The following is a 17,162-nucleotide window of genomic DNA, read 5'->3' as shown; positions in this document are numbered from 1 at the left end:
TTGGACTCCCAGTTGTCCCTGACAGTGTACTGTAAATGCGCCGCAGGACACTGCTCTGGGGAACGGTGAAGGACATCACGCTGGAACACTGTACATGTAATGACTGCAACTTAATCAGTGTAACCTTTTTTGGTCACGCAGATTTTCTGAGGTTATTTACAACTGTTCCAATTCTGTCTCTCCCTCACTAAGGGATGAAACTCTATATCGTATATAAACTCTGCTTGCTACGAATAAGATGCTATTTCTAACCTCTAACCTTACAGACATGCATTTAGCCTGAGACTATGGAACAGCACATTATTCTGTTATTAATATGCATTAAAAAACACAAATTTATTAGGACAGATGTTGCAATGACATGAACCATGACAACAAGTGCAGCAAAACTCAAATATAATATGTGTTAAAATATCTTACCTGCAAGGCATCCAGTGATTGATAGCAGAACAATTTGTTTCCATGGAAACATCATCTTTAGTTGCCAAGGGCTAATAAGACTCTCATCCAATTGGTTGTGAATGGAATGCTCTCCCTTGAATGCGAGAATTTTAATCTGAAGGGAAAGTAATTATGGATGTGATTAAAATATGACATTTTGATCCAAATACGACAAGCATTAAACAGAAAAAACATGATTATGGCACTGCTAAGTTACATAATTGGCTCTTATTATTTTTGGAGTTACTGCAAGTGAAGAGAAAGTGAATCTTGAGGAAGCAAAAGGCATCTGGGGGGCTGAAAAAGCAGCAGACAAAAACCTGAGGACACAATCCGGCAGTATGATTTTCAGGTGGCACAGAAGAAGAAACAGCTGCTAAATGGGTATGTTTTCTTTTACTGAGCGTGTTGCTCATCCTGCCTAACAAGCTCAATTCTACAGCTTTAAAGAGGAGTGAGGAAGGAAATGATTGACCTCAAAAGATACTTCTCTCACTCCATATTTGACTATTAATAGGGGCTGGCAGACTGTGTACCAGCACTCCACAAAATGCCACTTCACACTTTAACAAAGGGTTTGGTGGATGACTGAATGTAAGCAAACTGACTGTTTTCATTTTCATATACATGCATCATATTCCCTTAGATCAACAGAAAATACAAGAGGGCCACATACTAAGACAATAAAGATGGGACATTTTACTGTCAGCTATTAGCGTTGACTGACAATAATATGCACAGTAAGACGATATACGCACTTATATCATTTCTACTAAGGTAGTTATCCCTTTAAAGGGATTGGTTTACTTGCCATGGGAAGCACTACGCAGGCTGTGAAAACAGCTGTACGTCCCTTGTGGCTCAGGAGAAGCTTTGTCACAACTGAGACAATGACTCTGACTATGTCGTTAGCATTACTGTCATCAGGAGAAAAGTATGTTGGGCAGCATTCCTGAGTAAGGCCTTAAGGTTGCTATGATTACAAGTGGTGTAAGTGGTGCATTTTGAAATGTACTAATCACATCACATCATTACTTATCTCAGTAATATTGTTACTTTGACATCTTTGAGGTGAGCTCGTTTAACCAAGATTTGGACTGGACAGCTGATGTAATTTTGAGACTGGTCCAGGGCACGTTAGCTTATTGCACGGACTGAAAACAGGGAGGTAAGCTAGCCTGTGCCAAAAGATGAGAGGAATTTACAAACTGTAGCTCCAGAGTCGTCTCTTTACATTTTGAGTTTTCTGAGCAAGTTAGCAGTTAGCATTGGTTTTGTTCAGAGTTATGTTCAGAAGGTGCACAAGCCATGTAACTTGCGACATGTGCTACATGCACTGACTGGGGCTAAGCTAACTGTTTATCAGTAATTGTTGTTAAATACTAGGCTTTCTGACCCATACTACACAAAATGGAGGAAACTAGTGAGCTGTCTTACATCATGACTCTTAACCATCTGCGATGTTGCATTAAACACATAAACAGAAATAGTGAGGACGTTAGCTTACTTGCAACTGCCTGATACAGTTGTATCATTTGCTTGTCACTGAAGTGGAGCAGCAGAGCCAAATGCATGGAACTATAATAAAAACGTATACTATTAGCCTATATTGATTGTGTTCACATTAATTCAAATGAATCATATGTTGAAAAAGTGACAGCCCAGGCATATTTTTTAAAACACAACGTCTCATTCTACATTTTAAATAAAAAAGTGTGGGGATGTTGACAGATCTGGGGTCATGTAACAAATGTCTAATTACTTTTGCTGATGAGTAGTTAGTAATGTAATTGCTTGAGAGCAATTGTAACAGCTTGTGTAATTAAGTTGATGGCAACATAATGTTACATGTCTGTTTTCAATAGCGACCGGCCACAGTAGCATGAAATTGTTAGCTGACTTGCTCTTACCCTTATTTTGAATTAGTTCGGCAAATGTTGCTATCGCTAGCTATATGGTTGTGGTTACATTGGTTTTTTTAGTTGGTTTTTGTGTACACGGAAACCAGTTAAGCTTCTTGTTGTGTGTTTAGTGGTCGCTTTCACTGTGCTTCATAACACCATCCTGACTGAGAACGTTTTGGTCTGAGATGCTGGTGCAACATCTAGTGGCCATGACGATCATTTACAGAACCTTTAAGAATAATACGTAACGAGCATTAAATTAATAACAAATTTCAAGTAACTTTCCCAACAATGCTTATAGCTAATGACACAAAGTCAGTGTGGAGTCATGAAACATTATGGGAATTGTAGGATCTACTGGTAGAATCTAGAGTTTGATCCACACAAGGAAATAAAAGTCAGCAAATCTCTGCCTCTGCCGCACCAATTTTAACCATTTAAAAAAAACGTGTTTCTTGTGAGTCTTCCAACTTCACTGAAACATTATATTACATTTCCGGAGTATCCCTTTAATGTGCTGTCTCTGATTATCATAGGCTGTTGTTTGCTGAGAAGGAATGCTTTATAGTATGGTTCACTTTTTGTGGGATATTTAACTCATTGGATTACAGAGAAACAGACATTCTTTATATTACAATATTAGTGTATATCATGATTTAAGATATTATATTTTGATTTTATTCCTTACCACTCACCGCCATTACCTATTATTATCATAAGGACTGATTTGCGCCATCAGATATCCCTTCTAACTGGTGATCAATGACCTAAATGGCCATTAAAACTTTTCTAATGTGGAAGTGGAACTGAGAGCTTTAAGTCTGTAATTGTAGTATCAGTGGCACAGGAGGGGCTTTGCTCAAGCTCTGACCTACATCACAGTAAGTGGAAAACTGATACGCCTCTCAGGATTAAGAATTCAACCCAGCCCCTCATCCTTACAACACAACCCTGTTGTGCGGATTAACCCAGGGCTATCTTTGGAATTCTTCAAACAGACCTAAATACTAACCACTCACTTGTTTCACCAACTTGTAATTGTAGAAACGTGGTGGTGGTTTCATGTGAAAAGCATGGCTACATAATCTCATGGAGGAGTATGAAGCACTGTGGAATTTACAGGGAGGATGGATCAGCCCATTTGCCTGATCATAACTTAATGGCCAGTGTCGGCTTAGCTCGACTGTCCTGGTGCCAGTAATTGTTCCTCGTCTGGTGTAATTGCCGGCACAGGGAGATTCAGAGTGGATTTCCTTGTGTCTTTCAAAATTTAGGGGGCGTTTTGCCACTCTAAAAACCCATCACATTGGATTACACGGTGTGAGAATCTACTGGAGCAAAAAAATAAAATAAAATGTGTGCTGCATTTTTCACTGAGTGCAGTATTAACCGCCATCCGCTTTCTAGAGGATCCGACTTCGTCACCCCAACCCATCAGTCCAAACAGCTCCAAGATCATGAGAGGAAAAGCTCCTCAAAAAGACTTTTGATTGCAAGTTGGGTGTTGCACAGTTCATGGCTCAGTTGTTTGTCCTTGAGAATGGCTTCTTTCTGCAGCCGGTAATACCTGCAGTGATTTCATTTTCTTTGTGTATTTGTTTCTGAATGAATGGTTCATTAAAAGGCACAGTATATGCCAGTTTTTCCAGCCTTTGTGTAAGAAGGGTGTGTCACCCTGCCTTGAAGAATTTCATTTTCAGCGGACAGCTTTTAAGTGGCACTGTGTGGAGAGCTGATGTGTCTCACGGTGCCATTTCAGAGCCTTTAATAAAGTTAGGGAATACACTGAGCACTTGTCTTTTTTCACAAGCGTTTTAACCAGAGTTTTACGCCTCCGCCAACAAGTCAAATTGCAGTTTACATCTATGTCTGTCCAGATCCATATGACATATAAGACTCTTGAGGGCTTTTAAGAAGATGTATTAAGCGTATTTTTATTCTTGAGTTATGGCCAAGAACATGTTTTGTGAGGTCACAGCAACTTTGACCTTTAACCTTTGAGCACCAAATTCATATCAGTCCATCCTTGAGTCCAAGTGAATGTTTGTGTCAAATGTGAAGACATTCCCTCAAGGCGCTACTGAGCTATCGCATTCACTTCATGAGACTGAGACGGAAAACCTGAAAACATGATGCCCCCGGCCACAGCTGTCATGAGCACGGAGGCATAAAAACTAAAGAAAATAAATAAATAATCGTATCACTCTTGAGCATCAAAAAAGCACCAGTGTCAAATCTTGCAGAGCTCAATATCAGCTGAAGATTGAGCAAATAAAAAAAAAAGAAATAAAGAAATAAAAAGTTTTTTCTGGACACAAAGAAAAGAATTCTGGGCTTTGTGGTGATCAAGTTGAGGTGGCATTTTCTTTCTTGGACTTTCTCAACTGAAATAATGAGCAAAAGATTGCTCTGCCAAATGTAATGAGGCATCACACTCACCTCACCTCCACAGAATCTAAACCTAATGGAAGTCATTGGCTAAACACATTCCAGAGTAAATGAGATGACTTCTTGGTTAGTGGGGCTGTTGTTTGGCACATAATTGATAGGAGAGGTGGTTAAAGGCACCCATTTCCCCCCTGAGGGCAACATAATTGCAAAAGAATCTAATAAGGGAGGGACGAAAGGAGAGAGTTTCTATCATAAGGGTGTGCATGCTCAAGGTCTGTATTCAGATCACATGCGGCACATAAGCAATAGAGCTGGGAGATCCATATGTATCAGATCATGCAAAAAAAAAGAAAAAATAGAAAAAGAAAATGAACACCAGTGGCACTATGTGTATGAATTCACCACAGACTGTGATGCATTCATTTCCATTTAGTTAATGTCTTTATGACTATCTGATGCCATCTCCATTAAATCATTCAGCAGGAGAACCTGGGAGACCAGAATCCGCCACCAGGGACGGACTCAATCTGAATGCACAGCTGCTCTGTGCTTTTGCCAATGAATGAAGAATTCACAATCAACTGCACACTGATTCCTCCTAATTTACTCTGACTGACTGAAGACCTGCGCAAGTCTATTTCACGTGAGCCGGGGAGGGTAATAAATGAATAAGTAAATAACTGAAGTGATTAACAAATAAACGCAGAGCTTAATGTCTGTGTTTCACGGCTCAGGTTTGCAGCAAAACAGTTGTGAAATGAAAAGGAGAAGGAGCAAAGGAGGAGTAATTGTTTGGCACTGATTGCGCCACAACTCCACAATAGGCCCATGGAAGGTGATTGAGTAACGCTTCCCATGGCAAATTATGCATTAAGATTTCAAGTAAAAAAAAAAAAAGGCATTTCATGTAATTGCCCCTCTACAAACCCAATCTCAACAGCTGTTATATTAACATTCATGAAAGAATTGGTTGAATGCATGTTCTCTCTTGGGATTTCAGTTCCGAGCAGAGCCTTGCAGGCTCAAAGAAAAATAAAGTAGCCACTTCACATGTGTGAATGTCATGTCACACTGTGCATGTATGATGAATAAGACGGTATGATTAGAAGTGTGGCTGAGGTCAGCTTTGAATGACAACTTTATAACCATGAATGTAAGCAGGAGCACAGACATTTTTGCACTTCACAATTTTACACGAAATAAATAATGACTGTAATTTTATATTTACTTTACTTTTGTTTTTTACATATCAAATCTCTGTTTACCACAGTACAACTAAACACCAGTGCAGGACACACTGCAGACATTATACAGCTGTGTATTTTCATGCGAAAAACCATTGAATCCCTGGAAGACAGCAGCAGGACGCCCCCAGTGACTCCCCTGCAATGTTAAACGCGGCTGCATCCCTCAGCTGCTGCCTAACGCAGGGGCAGGAGAGTAAGTGCACTTAAAAGAGAGGGGAGCAGCGATCCATTTCTCAACCCCATCATCAGCCAGGCACATCCCCAGACCCTCATCCTAGATACAGCCGCAAACACATGACTGGAGGTCAAGGATGAGGAGCAGGAGACACTCAGGAAAGCTCTTTACATTTTTTTTTTTTTTTTCATATGACATTCAATCCATTTCAGAGCTTTTCTCGAAGAGAAACTGGCTGCACAATGTAAATGCCTCTCTGGTTCAATCATAGCAAATGGTACTACAGTACAAACTCATCCCTGCACTGCCACGGTGGATATTGCTGCGTTATAGAATAATTGACTGCTTGGCTTCAAAGACGTGTTTCACCTCTCATTTGGCTACTGCCTGTTATTCTCAAAATATGTGCAAAGGGTCTATAAATAAACATGAATAGGGGGGAGAACGATTACAATCCCTGCTGAATACCAGGATACTTTGTAGATGAAGCAGGCTGAGCATTTTCCTCTCACTGTTGAGTCTGTCCTTTTGTAGTCTGGATGGACACAAAAAGGAGTAACCACTGGTGGCCAAATATTTGGTTTTCCAGATAAATGAGAGTAAGCCTGAGCTGTTAGGATCATTTCTTCTGTAGGAATGCAACTATCATAATCCTGTGAGAATTTTCTTTTTTTTTTTGTTGAAAAAAAGCTCCACAAATCAGAATATTGTGATGTAAGAGGACATTCAGATACAATTAAATGAGCATTTAGAAAATCCGCATGAGCTCAGGCTCTTTTCCCTCTGCAGACTCAAATAATTGCCTTAAACAAGTTAGACAGAGGGAGAGAGAGAGCTTTTCTCCAGGCGGACAGTCCTGATGCCGCGGCTCTGTGTTACTGAGCACAGCGGCACCATATGGACTTTGTCCTCGATGAGGGAAATGAGACCCAACAGTAGAAATCCCAGTAGGACCATCTAAACCATTTGAGGCTCGTCTAGAAACGCAATCATCAGCATCGTGCATGTGCGACCACGATCAGCACGCCGTGCACTCTGTCTCAGAAAAGAAGATAAAGACATCCATGACACACATGGATGAGGCTTTTGAGGTTATTTTATTTTCTAACTTGTATTTTTTTTTTCCTGCAAAGCAAATGCAAACTTAGCACAACACAGCTCTTTATATATTCAAATTAAAAAGGCAGGAAAATAAGGTGTAAAGGAGGTGTGATGATCTCTCTCCGGATACTCACTTGTTCTAGGACGCAATTTTTTTCCTCTTCATTAAACTGCTTTGATTGTAATCCCACTGTCCGTCAGATGCTGTTGTTTCTGGATCTAGTGAGCGGATAACATTTCTCACAGCAACTCTTGTCCTTTTCAGGAGCCAAAAGAAGAAGAGGCTGCTCTGTGCTCCAGCACTGCTTTTTTTTTTTTTTGCGCTCTGCACTTAATTCTGCTCCGTCTAAGTGCGTCTCTCGGTTCTTTGAGGACGAGACTAAAACAGTGTTGTCTATACCTCGGTAAATTCCACAGTCAGTGAGAGAATTCAGTGGCAGAGGGGTGATGCGCTGCTGCACGCTGGGACGTTCCTCGACCTCCTCAGATTACACTCCGCCAAGATGCTGCCAAGAAGCAGAGAGGACAGCGGTGCCTCTGAGCGGACACTCACATCGTGCGCATCCCCGGGCTCTGCTCTCTTTGTGCGCAGGAAGAAGCGCCCACTGGTGACGCGTGAAAACACCCATCGCGGCACAGTAATACGCCACCAGCCTATGGGCACCTGCCATTCCTCTGCTTTTAAGTGAGTGCACATTTGAGCTCGGGATATTTGTCGTTAGGATTTCCACAAGTATTGTAGGGGGAGAGAAAAAAAAACGCGATTTGTTTAAAGAAAAATAAAAGAAGCACCTCAAAGAACATTAAGAAAATGAAATAAGTGTGACCATTTATCACCACAACCAAACAGCCTCAAATCTGATCTCAGTAAATAACGTGTTCGAGGTGATTTGGCGCGGGGGGATTTTGCGGTAGGTTTGGCTTCTGTTGACCAACTGCTGCTGATCAATACAAGCAGAGGAGAAGATGGATTTTATTTTGTGTTCTTAAAAAAAGTGATGTGCATTAGTGAAACGGGCCCCCTTTTTTTATGAGGTTTACACATCGAGTATAATAATCAACAGCCGTCTTTATGTGGTGTGGAATGAGCCCACATGCAGCGCTTTTCAGACAGAGCCTGTGTGTAAGTGTGTGGAGTGAGAGAGGATGTCATCCTCAGACACAACTGCACAAGTACAGTACAAACTAGATGTGCGGTAGAGGACCACACAGACAGGTGTTTTACTGCCTCTTGGTCTATTAATACGATGTCACCTAATTTAAATTTCATTGTTTTCATGATGCAACCATCCGAAATCATACAGTGTTTTGGGGTTTGTTTTTTTTTCTTCCCCTCAGCTCTTTTCAAAGTCTTAGCTCTGCAAGCGGATTCGATCACATGCTTATTATAAACACAGAAGCGAATAAAATGGGATTCTTGTTACTATACACACCTGAGGAACTACATTCTTGTCTTGGCTGAGCACATGCACACATGCTCCAAGAATATGTAATGTGATCTTAAAGCTGTAGTTAGGACCTCTTTGTTTAAAGCTGCACTGATCATTAGGGAATTAAATATGTGTAAAGACACAGACGATGGTAGTGACTCACCTGACTGTGGTTTCTTTCTCTCTCATTGTTCTGGTTCAGAGCCTTTCTGTTTGGTTCAAAGACCAGCATCCGGTGCAGCAGTGAGAGCTGAGGATAAATAGTCCATGAGGAGAGTTTTAGTCGACCAAGTTTTGATTGGTCGGTTGGTCGCAAAAAAAAAATCGAACTCCAAAGGAAGTGAAGACAAACAGTCATTCGGTCAGATATTGTTTACACGGCTGGTCCCTGTGGTTTTCAGATAGTAATGTAACCGAGCGTCTTGGGTTCACCTAAATGGGCGTATTTAGTAATGAAATAAAAAATGAGCCACAGAAACACAGTACAATGAACAACAGAAACAGCTTCTTTATTTTTACCGACACACGTGTCACAAGTGGGTCTCTGACAGGAGCTCCTGCCTTACAGCAGTCTCACGGCAACTCCACGGCCAGGAACACACTGGATGCGTCGTGTGTGCGTGGCGGCTGCAGAACCTCTTTGTTTCCATTGCAGCGCCCACGATAACGGGTCAGAGCATTAGATCGTTAAGAAATGAGTTTATAATTGAAAGAAATCCAACATTCCAGTAACCTGTAAACTGTATGTAAGGGGGCAGAGCTGCAGCGGCAGAGATGAGGCCGGTGTGAACGCATACACCTGCTTCTCCGCAGCACTTCAGCCACAGCAGCTGAAACGCACGTGCGACACAGGCAGTGTGTTCCTGGCATTATGGGACAAAGTACCTCAAATTGCTAGCATTGTTAGAAGAGTTTAATATTGGTATGTACTGTAGCGTGATTGCTAACACTGAAATAGCTTGCTGATAAATGTAGCAGCATTACCCTTAGTTTGAAAAATATTCTGTGCCTACCTTTTGTGTGCAGGATTTTGTACCTTTAGGTTTCAAGGTTCCTTATGCTACTTCAGTGTTGCAACAGACTTGGCTAGCACTGCTGGTAGACTTTTACTCAAATTCAGTGATACTGTAACCCTTTCTTAGTTTAGGGTTTAATGAAGCTCTGAAAACCTGATCACCCTGTTAACCACTGTGCGTGTCATATTTACTGGTTGATTCAGTTATTTCGCCCTTTGACACTGTGTATGTATCAGGCCCAGATTTTGTGCTACACCATTGTTCCTCATTCTCATCTGCGTGGAGCTTTTAGCAGCTGAAGAGTGAGAAATTTTGGTTGAGACCAATACAGAGATAAAAGGAGAGTGAATATTGGACTTTTATTCAGTGTCCAAAGACACGGCTCCACATAAAAGCTGATGGGAAAAATATTTTCAAACAAGATCATAACTTCACTTTGGGAAATGATAACTTATCAATGTAGCCTCTACAGTTTTCTTTTTCTGCTGCCCCCATGTGGCCAAAAACAATAACTATTGCTTTAAATTTATTTAGAAATTAAATATCAAATTGGGATTTTTATTTAATCCATGATGACATGCCATGTATGTTGTTAGTATGAGTTAAAGGATGTGATACAGATACTGAAATATTTTTGATATTGATAACCAAAATAATGAATCAGTATACTGTATGATTGAGGCCATCACTTTCGGGATCAATTGAGAAAATAGGAGTTACATCCTCTCACAGGAGAAGAAGCACACATGATTACACTGCCTGGCTTTGTTTCCATGAAGACGGTGCCATACTCCAGCCTCCATTTAGGCTGACGAAGTGCAGTCCGTATCCAAGTAGCCGGACAACAGTGGAATCAAAGATGTGAGGCTCATTAAAATCAAATTTCAATAAAAATCGAGCCGCCACTTTTCCTTTTAACCATTTTCTCCACAGCGATCTGCTGGATGGCACCGCAAGTTCGTCATTTTCAAGTTTTCTGACAGTGTGTAAGGCTCTGTGTTACTTTTTATTAAAAGTGGTTTTCTCATTTTGAAAAGTCTTCATAAGCTGTGCCAGCGATTCTCTTTCAAGTTAAAGGAAGCCTTGAAAGATGCACTGTCGTCAAAAAAAGAAAAAAAATGAAAAGAAAAATAGGCAAAGGAGAGAGAAAGCAGCAGACATTCAGCCTCATGTTTCACCAGTTGTCACTCATCACACTAAATAAATCTCCCTATCACTGCATAGATAATTGCTGTTAGTTTTATCTGGTGCAATCCATTTGATTGACTTAAATATTAAAATGATGGAGATATGAATATTTAATGTTTCTGGGCACAGGGTAACTCCAGGGGGTTTTCAGAGAGACTGATGGAAAAAATAGAGGAGGTGAAATGCCATTAATTAAAGTCATTTGGTATCTTATTGGCTGAGGAGAGGTGTGTGTGTGGGTAATGTGTGTGTGGAGGGGGTGGGGGGGTGGGAGTGGGGGGGGTGGGGGGTTGTGTTTGGAAAAATGACAGTCCAAGGTCAGCAGAGATCTGAGGCCACTTGCATACATTGCCACTGCACATAATGGGCCTTCATCGACGGGTAACTAAGGTGGGGAAATAATTCATGTAACTATTATACATCTACAGGGCAAGCATCAGTTTCAGAGACCACAAGCCCTGCTACAGCCTCCTGGAGCTAGACACTGTCAGTCAACCAGGTCCTCTAGCTGAATCTGAACCCTGACCTTCCTGTGGAGGAAGCCTCCAGACAATGAATGCTCAAAGAAAGATTGGCGTTCCATTGTATATTTTATAGCAATATACTATTACATCTCAGCTGTAAAGCTGCAAGACCAACTTCAAAGTGATAGTGTGGGTTAATTGACATGGGGTCGTGCATGGGAATACAGAAGTTAAATGGTGGACAAAAATGTAGTTGCAAAGGGAAGGGGCTGATTGACGCCAAGATAAAGTGGTGAAAATATTCAAACGAAAGCGTATTCTTGAACTGATATAAATTTTTTCTGTGTGCATTTTTTTTCTAAGTGGCTAAAACAGCTTTTTGCAGATGGCCTCAACCACAGCAGTTCATCACTCAGTTTCTGTGCTGGTGCTCCCGGCTGCTTCTCTAAACTGGGAGTGCACTGATCCAAATCTACTGCAGGTAATACACTGACTATAGATAACTACCTCACACAACCCCATGTCAAATAACCTGAACTATCATTTTAACAATTACTAGACCTTACAAAACGGACATCACAACTTCTCTATATGATCTACACACTACCAGATTTTAGAGTCTGGCTCTATTTTGTCTCTGCATCATTTCACCTTTTGCTGGTGACTGAAAAGTGTGTGAGTTGGTATTAAACCTTTGAACTCTAAGCCGTTTTTTCTTTTGTTTGCTTTTCATTCCATTATTTATTATTTATTTTCAACTGCCATGTATTATTATTTTCAGAATACTACAGACTGGGCTAAAATGCCATCAACTGGTACTACAGTACACAAGATCTGGGACAGTGAATACTTCACAGTGAATGCTAAAGTGTCCAGTCCATTCAATCCACACTGAATCTGACCTCTGTTCAGCAGTCACTGTCCTCACAACGAGCTGCCCTGTCAGCAGTGCAGCTCCTGAGGAGCTGAGACGACAAACTGTGTTCACCAGACTGACTAATGTCACAAATTTACCCGACAAAAATGTTTTTCAATTAGGCTCCTGAGGAGTATACAGGGAGGAAAGTGCACTTTATTTTCCCTGCCCTTCATAGCAGGGAGAAACATATAGTGTATTCAGAAAGCTCATGTACACACGGGTGGAAGTAATCAATAATTATATAGGAGCGTAGATATTGTTCATAGGTTTGCAACACACAGTGTAAACAGCGGGAGATTTGTGTGATTTGATAGACTTTCTGTTAAGATTTCGATCAATAGAAAAAGACTCAGACCGCAAAAAACCATGGACTGACACATTTGATAAAATTAAATCTTCTTTGTGTGTCAGGCGAGTGAGGAATGTCAAAAACTGCTTTCCGTGTGGATGAGCCTTTAGTGCTCCAGGGTAATAAGAGCCAAGCTGATAGGACATTGTTTGACTACAGTGACAGAAATGTGCTCAGAGTGTAAAACAAAAGAAGCTGAAATGCATGGGTTGTATACTTAATATTGTTTTTCTCAAATTTTTATATTTCAGTTTTTGCCACTGAGGTTCCCATCATGCCTTTGGACATGTAAAAAGGGAGTGCGATGTTGAACTGAGGGTCTGTCCCAGTACCCACACTTGCAGTCTTGAGCACATGAGTGCACATTTGTGTTCCCCTGAAGTAGTAGGCAAATGTGTCCCACATCTGGAAAATGGCAAAGCACAGCACTCTTTAGCTCACACTCAATGCACACTTACTCTAATAATGTTTTGGACCAGTAGTCAGAGCTTCATGTGTCCAACAATTCATCACCAGCTGGGCTGGTACAGGTACGTAAGCCTGAAAATAAGCAACAAATATGAAAAGGTTGATGATGATGACATGCATGGATTTAATGTTTTCTCTGCTCTGCTGCTTAATGGGGTTTCCTGACAGAAGCAGGTGGTAGTGATTGTCACTTGACAAGATAGCTCATGCCCAATGTTTGCCTGGGTGCTTGGCCTGCGTCTGGCCCATATACTTCCAGATCAGGTCAGAGTCCGGCTGTTATCCTCTGGTGTTGACTGACAGCCAGACGATTTTCTGTGTGTGCGCCATAATTTGTCCACGTGTGGAAATAGCATCTTACAATCATGCTGTATATGGGCCAGATTCAGGCCATATATATATATATATATATATATATATATATATATAATAGAACCAGGTGAAATACGGGGCCAGAAGAAAGCAAGCATGTAGCACAAGTATGGGTCAGATTTATTTTGCTATCTGAGTGAGCTTCAGCCATTGTTGCAGTTAGAAGACAAGAGGTTATAATACTCCTTCTGAGCAGCGCTACGTCCTCAGGGCACGTTGGAGACTACAGTGAGTTGTTATTGGAAAGGCTAGCTGATTAGCGTGCAAACTTCAGTAGAATAAAAGATGTGATAGAGACAAGCTAACATTGGTTATGTAGCAATAGCAAAACTTACAAATAGCTCTTTTAACAAGGATATTATAACTCATGTCCTGAACCTCCACAGATGGTTTTCCCTAATAATGAGATCTATCATTCGTTCTTCATGAGACTGAACTAAAATGCATATGTAGTAGGCTATGATACCCTTTTGTCAGATTCCTAAGCAGGGACCATTCAAAATAAATCACATAATGTCTCTCTTATGTACAACAGACCTACGGTATGTGCTTCCTGATAACTTAATATAATTGTTAAATTCATGTATTACTCCTCCCAGCGCCTGAATGGGCCTTTGTTTTTCCACTGTCATCAACTGTAATTCTGTGTGGTTCATTCAACTCATTTTTTCCCTCCGAGGAAACACATAAAGCCAACACAGCATCTCAGCCTGAGTGAGCCGTATATTTACATTCGGGTGAGTGACGGGATGTCCTCATTAACCAGTGTGCTTCAATAAACCTCTTGGGTACTGTTAGTGATAACTGGGCATAATTCACACAAGTCACACTTCATTACTGGCAACTACATTGTGTGGATATTGTAGACAATATCAGACCCCAATTTTTCATCCTAATCATATTATATTGTATAAAACTACAGCAAAATCTACATTTGATGATTACAAGGCTAGACTGGAAGGCATGAGGATCATCTTTTTAACCGAGTCCTAAGAAGATAACAGATGTTAATCCTTTGGAGAGGCTTTGGAGAATCAGGAAATCACAGATTCCAGTAGTATGTGCAGAATATAACTTGTGCTCTAGTTAGACTGAGTTGTGACTGTAACAGGAAGTCCTTCATCCCAGTGCAGCTTCTCTACACAGAGCAGTGCCAAAACTTTCTCTATGTGTTTCTAACTGCTGTTGGGTTTATAAGGGCTGTTGCACCAAATTGGGGAATTCTTTAAGAGGCCATATGTTGGAATAAGCATATGCAAATTAGTAAAAAAAAAAAAAAAAAAAAAGCTTTTAGAAAGAGGTGAGAAGGCTGGGAAGCTTAAAATCTGCCACCACAACTCTGAATGTTGCGCTGTTCTGTAGCTGGCCAGCTTCTCTGACACCCAGAGCAGGGGTTACACATAGAGAAAACATTTTATGTGTCTAATTATTAAAGACTCATGCTACTTTGCTCTTTTTTTACTCCTTTCATACTGAGGTTTGAACTTGTTTTTCTGAAAGGATACTATGTGTGGAGAGAAGTTAAAGGAAACAGGAAACAAGTGGAAAGTGATCAGACAGACGAAATGCACCTAAGGGTGTACAGTGCCTTCCAGTGAGGTATACGGCTTTGACTGAAAGACTGGTGAGTTTTTTAAGCTCCACGCTTGGCAGCATACAGTACCGCTCTCATTGTTGTTACTGCCAGTCCTCTGTTTGGAGGTATAACAACATCCACTAGCGAGAATAACACTTTATGTTTTATTGGTGCACTTTGGGGTCTGCGCTGCAAAGACAAACCAAGAGAGGTTGGTATCACCTCAGTGTGAACTTGTCAAAAGTGAAGCAAGTAGAAAAAGTAGAAAAAATGGAAAAACACAAAGAAAAAGAAAACCAGCATACTGTCTGGTGGTTCCTATGCAATGTGAAAGATACTAAAGATGGAAATGAAATGTATACAATAACAAAAGTAGAAAGGTACAATAGCTGATGTAAAACAAAAATAAATTTAATCACAACATATACACATGGATACAAATGCTACTATACTATACATGAACTTACAATACAAACATTGTGTCAGACCTCCTTGGCTAAAGGCCAATACTGTAACAAGCTAATAAACAGGCTGACTTTAGAAGATATTAGCTTCGTCATGATTTTTAAATACATTTGTAGTAGTTTTTAACACTATGATCATTAATGCTGTACATCATACTAAATGATGAGTCTGTGTGTAGTGTGTCAGGTAAATAAAATGGTCAAATTATACAATATGCCTTAAATACGACCAAATAAAATGACAAAAAAAAAAAAATTCAAATCAATGGAGGAAGTACAGAACAGCTTTAATATTAGTATCAGCTGTGAAAGGATGTGTTTTGAATTGTTTGTGGGCAGAATACATGCAAAAATCAAGTATAGCAGGAAAATAGGGTGTTTTTGGAGTTTATCTCTGGTGACATGAAGTTTGTGTTTTAACATTAAAATCCCTGTATCTAACACAGCGACCGAACAACAAAAAGACACTGACACTAAATCAAATATGTACAACAACAAATGGTCCTTGTTTTTCTGCAGAAACGAAGGTACTGAGATGTTATAGGGTTATTATACTGCCCTTATCAGTCCCACAGGAATCACATCTGCAATAACTACAAGTGTTCTAGTCTGACATCCAACTCCAAGAGAGGAAGGCAGGTACAGTTAACAATAACAACATGAATGGCAGCAGCACTTAAAAAAAGGAAAGGAATTAGTGGCTAAACTGCAAATTTAGATTAACTGAGGAAAACTCAACTGATCAAACTCAAGGACTGCCAAAGAGCACCCCCCCACACCTCCACCCCCCTACCCCCACCCCCTTACATATGCCCTCTAATCTACTGCACAATCAGTTTAGGCAGAACCACCTCTCTAAAACAGGTGCTCCATAATCATTACAAAATAAACAATTACTCACATATAAAACCATGACATCATCAGTGACTCAATCACTCAGTCCATCAGTGACAATAAAAGTAGGCACAGGTATCAGTGCACATCTTACAGAGTGAAGTCAGTCATTTTACTGTCTTTCATGGTGTGTCTGTGGTGTTTACGTTCCCTGACTTAAAGTCTGGGGAGAAGCGCTGTGTTAACGACAAGCTCAAAATGTCTTACTTTGTAGTTCCATAACTCACAAACATTTTTAGCTCAAAGAAACTACAAATATGAAGCAAACACACCAAGGCACTTTTAAAACTTTGTCAACAAGTAAAAACTGTCATGGTCTGCCCTGGAGGCACTCTTTCTTTGGACTTTGAATAGACTTTATGTTTGGGTTTCTTTTGATTTCCTGTTTTATTTTATTTTTATTGAGCTTTCCTTGTGTATCCACTGATGTTTTACTTCCTGTCGTTGTCTTGTTTTCCCTCCAGTGTGATTGTCTGCCCCGCCCAAATGTGTTACGCCTGTGTTTTGTTACCTGCTCCCCTTGTGTGTATTTAGCCTGTGCTGGTTCGAGTGTATTTGTCCCTCCTTTGTTCCGCAGTGTTTCCTCGAGCTTCTGTGCTAGCTCCCGAGTTTCGGATTTCATTTTTGGACTTTGGACTTTCCAGGCCATTTTACTTTACTGGATTTGTTTCATCCTTAAAGTAAGACTTTCTGAGTTTTTCTTTGTTTGCTCAATAATTGCACTCTACCAGCCCAGTTTTTGTGTTTGTCTACACTTGGGTTC

General features: G+C 40.5%; 1 protein-coding gene across 2 annotated transcripts in view; it reads right to left on the bottom strand.

Annotated features, from left to right (window-relative positions):
• cntn3b (contactin 3b) overlaps positions 1-8,309 on the bottom strand; it is a 55,064-nt gene extending 46,755 nt beyond the window's left edge. Inside the window, exons 1-2 of one of the 2 annotated variants that reach the window (XM_056405423.1) lie at positions 7,394-8,309; positions 421-556 (exon numbers count right to left, since the gene is read on the bottom strand). In XM_056405423.1, the coding sequence (XP_056261398.1) occupies positions 421-475 (55 nt within the window). In that variant the 5' untranslated portion in view covers positions 476-556; positions 7,394-8,309. The remainder of the gene's footprint in view (positions 1-420; positions 557-7,393) is intronic. The other variant, XM_056405432.1, reaches the window with a different exon arrangement.
• Positions 8,310-17,162: the final 8,853 nt, after the last annotated feature.

This window comes from Seriola aureovittata, chromosome 2, assembly GCF_021018895.1.
Source record: "Seriola aureovittata isolate HTS-2021-v1 ecotype China chromosome 2, ASM2101889v1, whole genome shotgun sequence".
Taxonomy (NCBI): domain Eukaryota; kingdom Metazoa; phylum Chordata; class Actinopteri; order Carangiformes; family Carangidae; genus Seriola; species Seriola aureovittata.
This window is presented reverse-complemented; position numbering and strand designations above follow the sequence as displayed.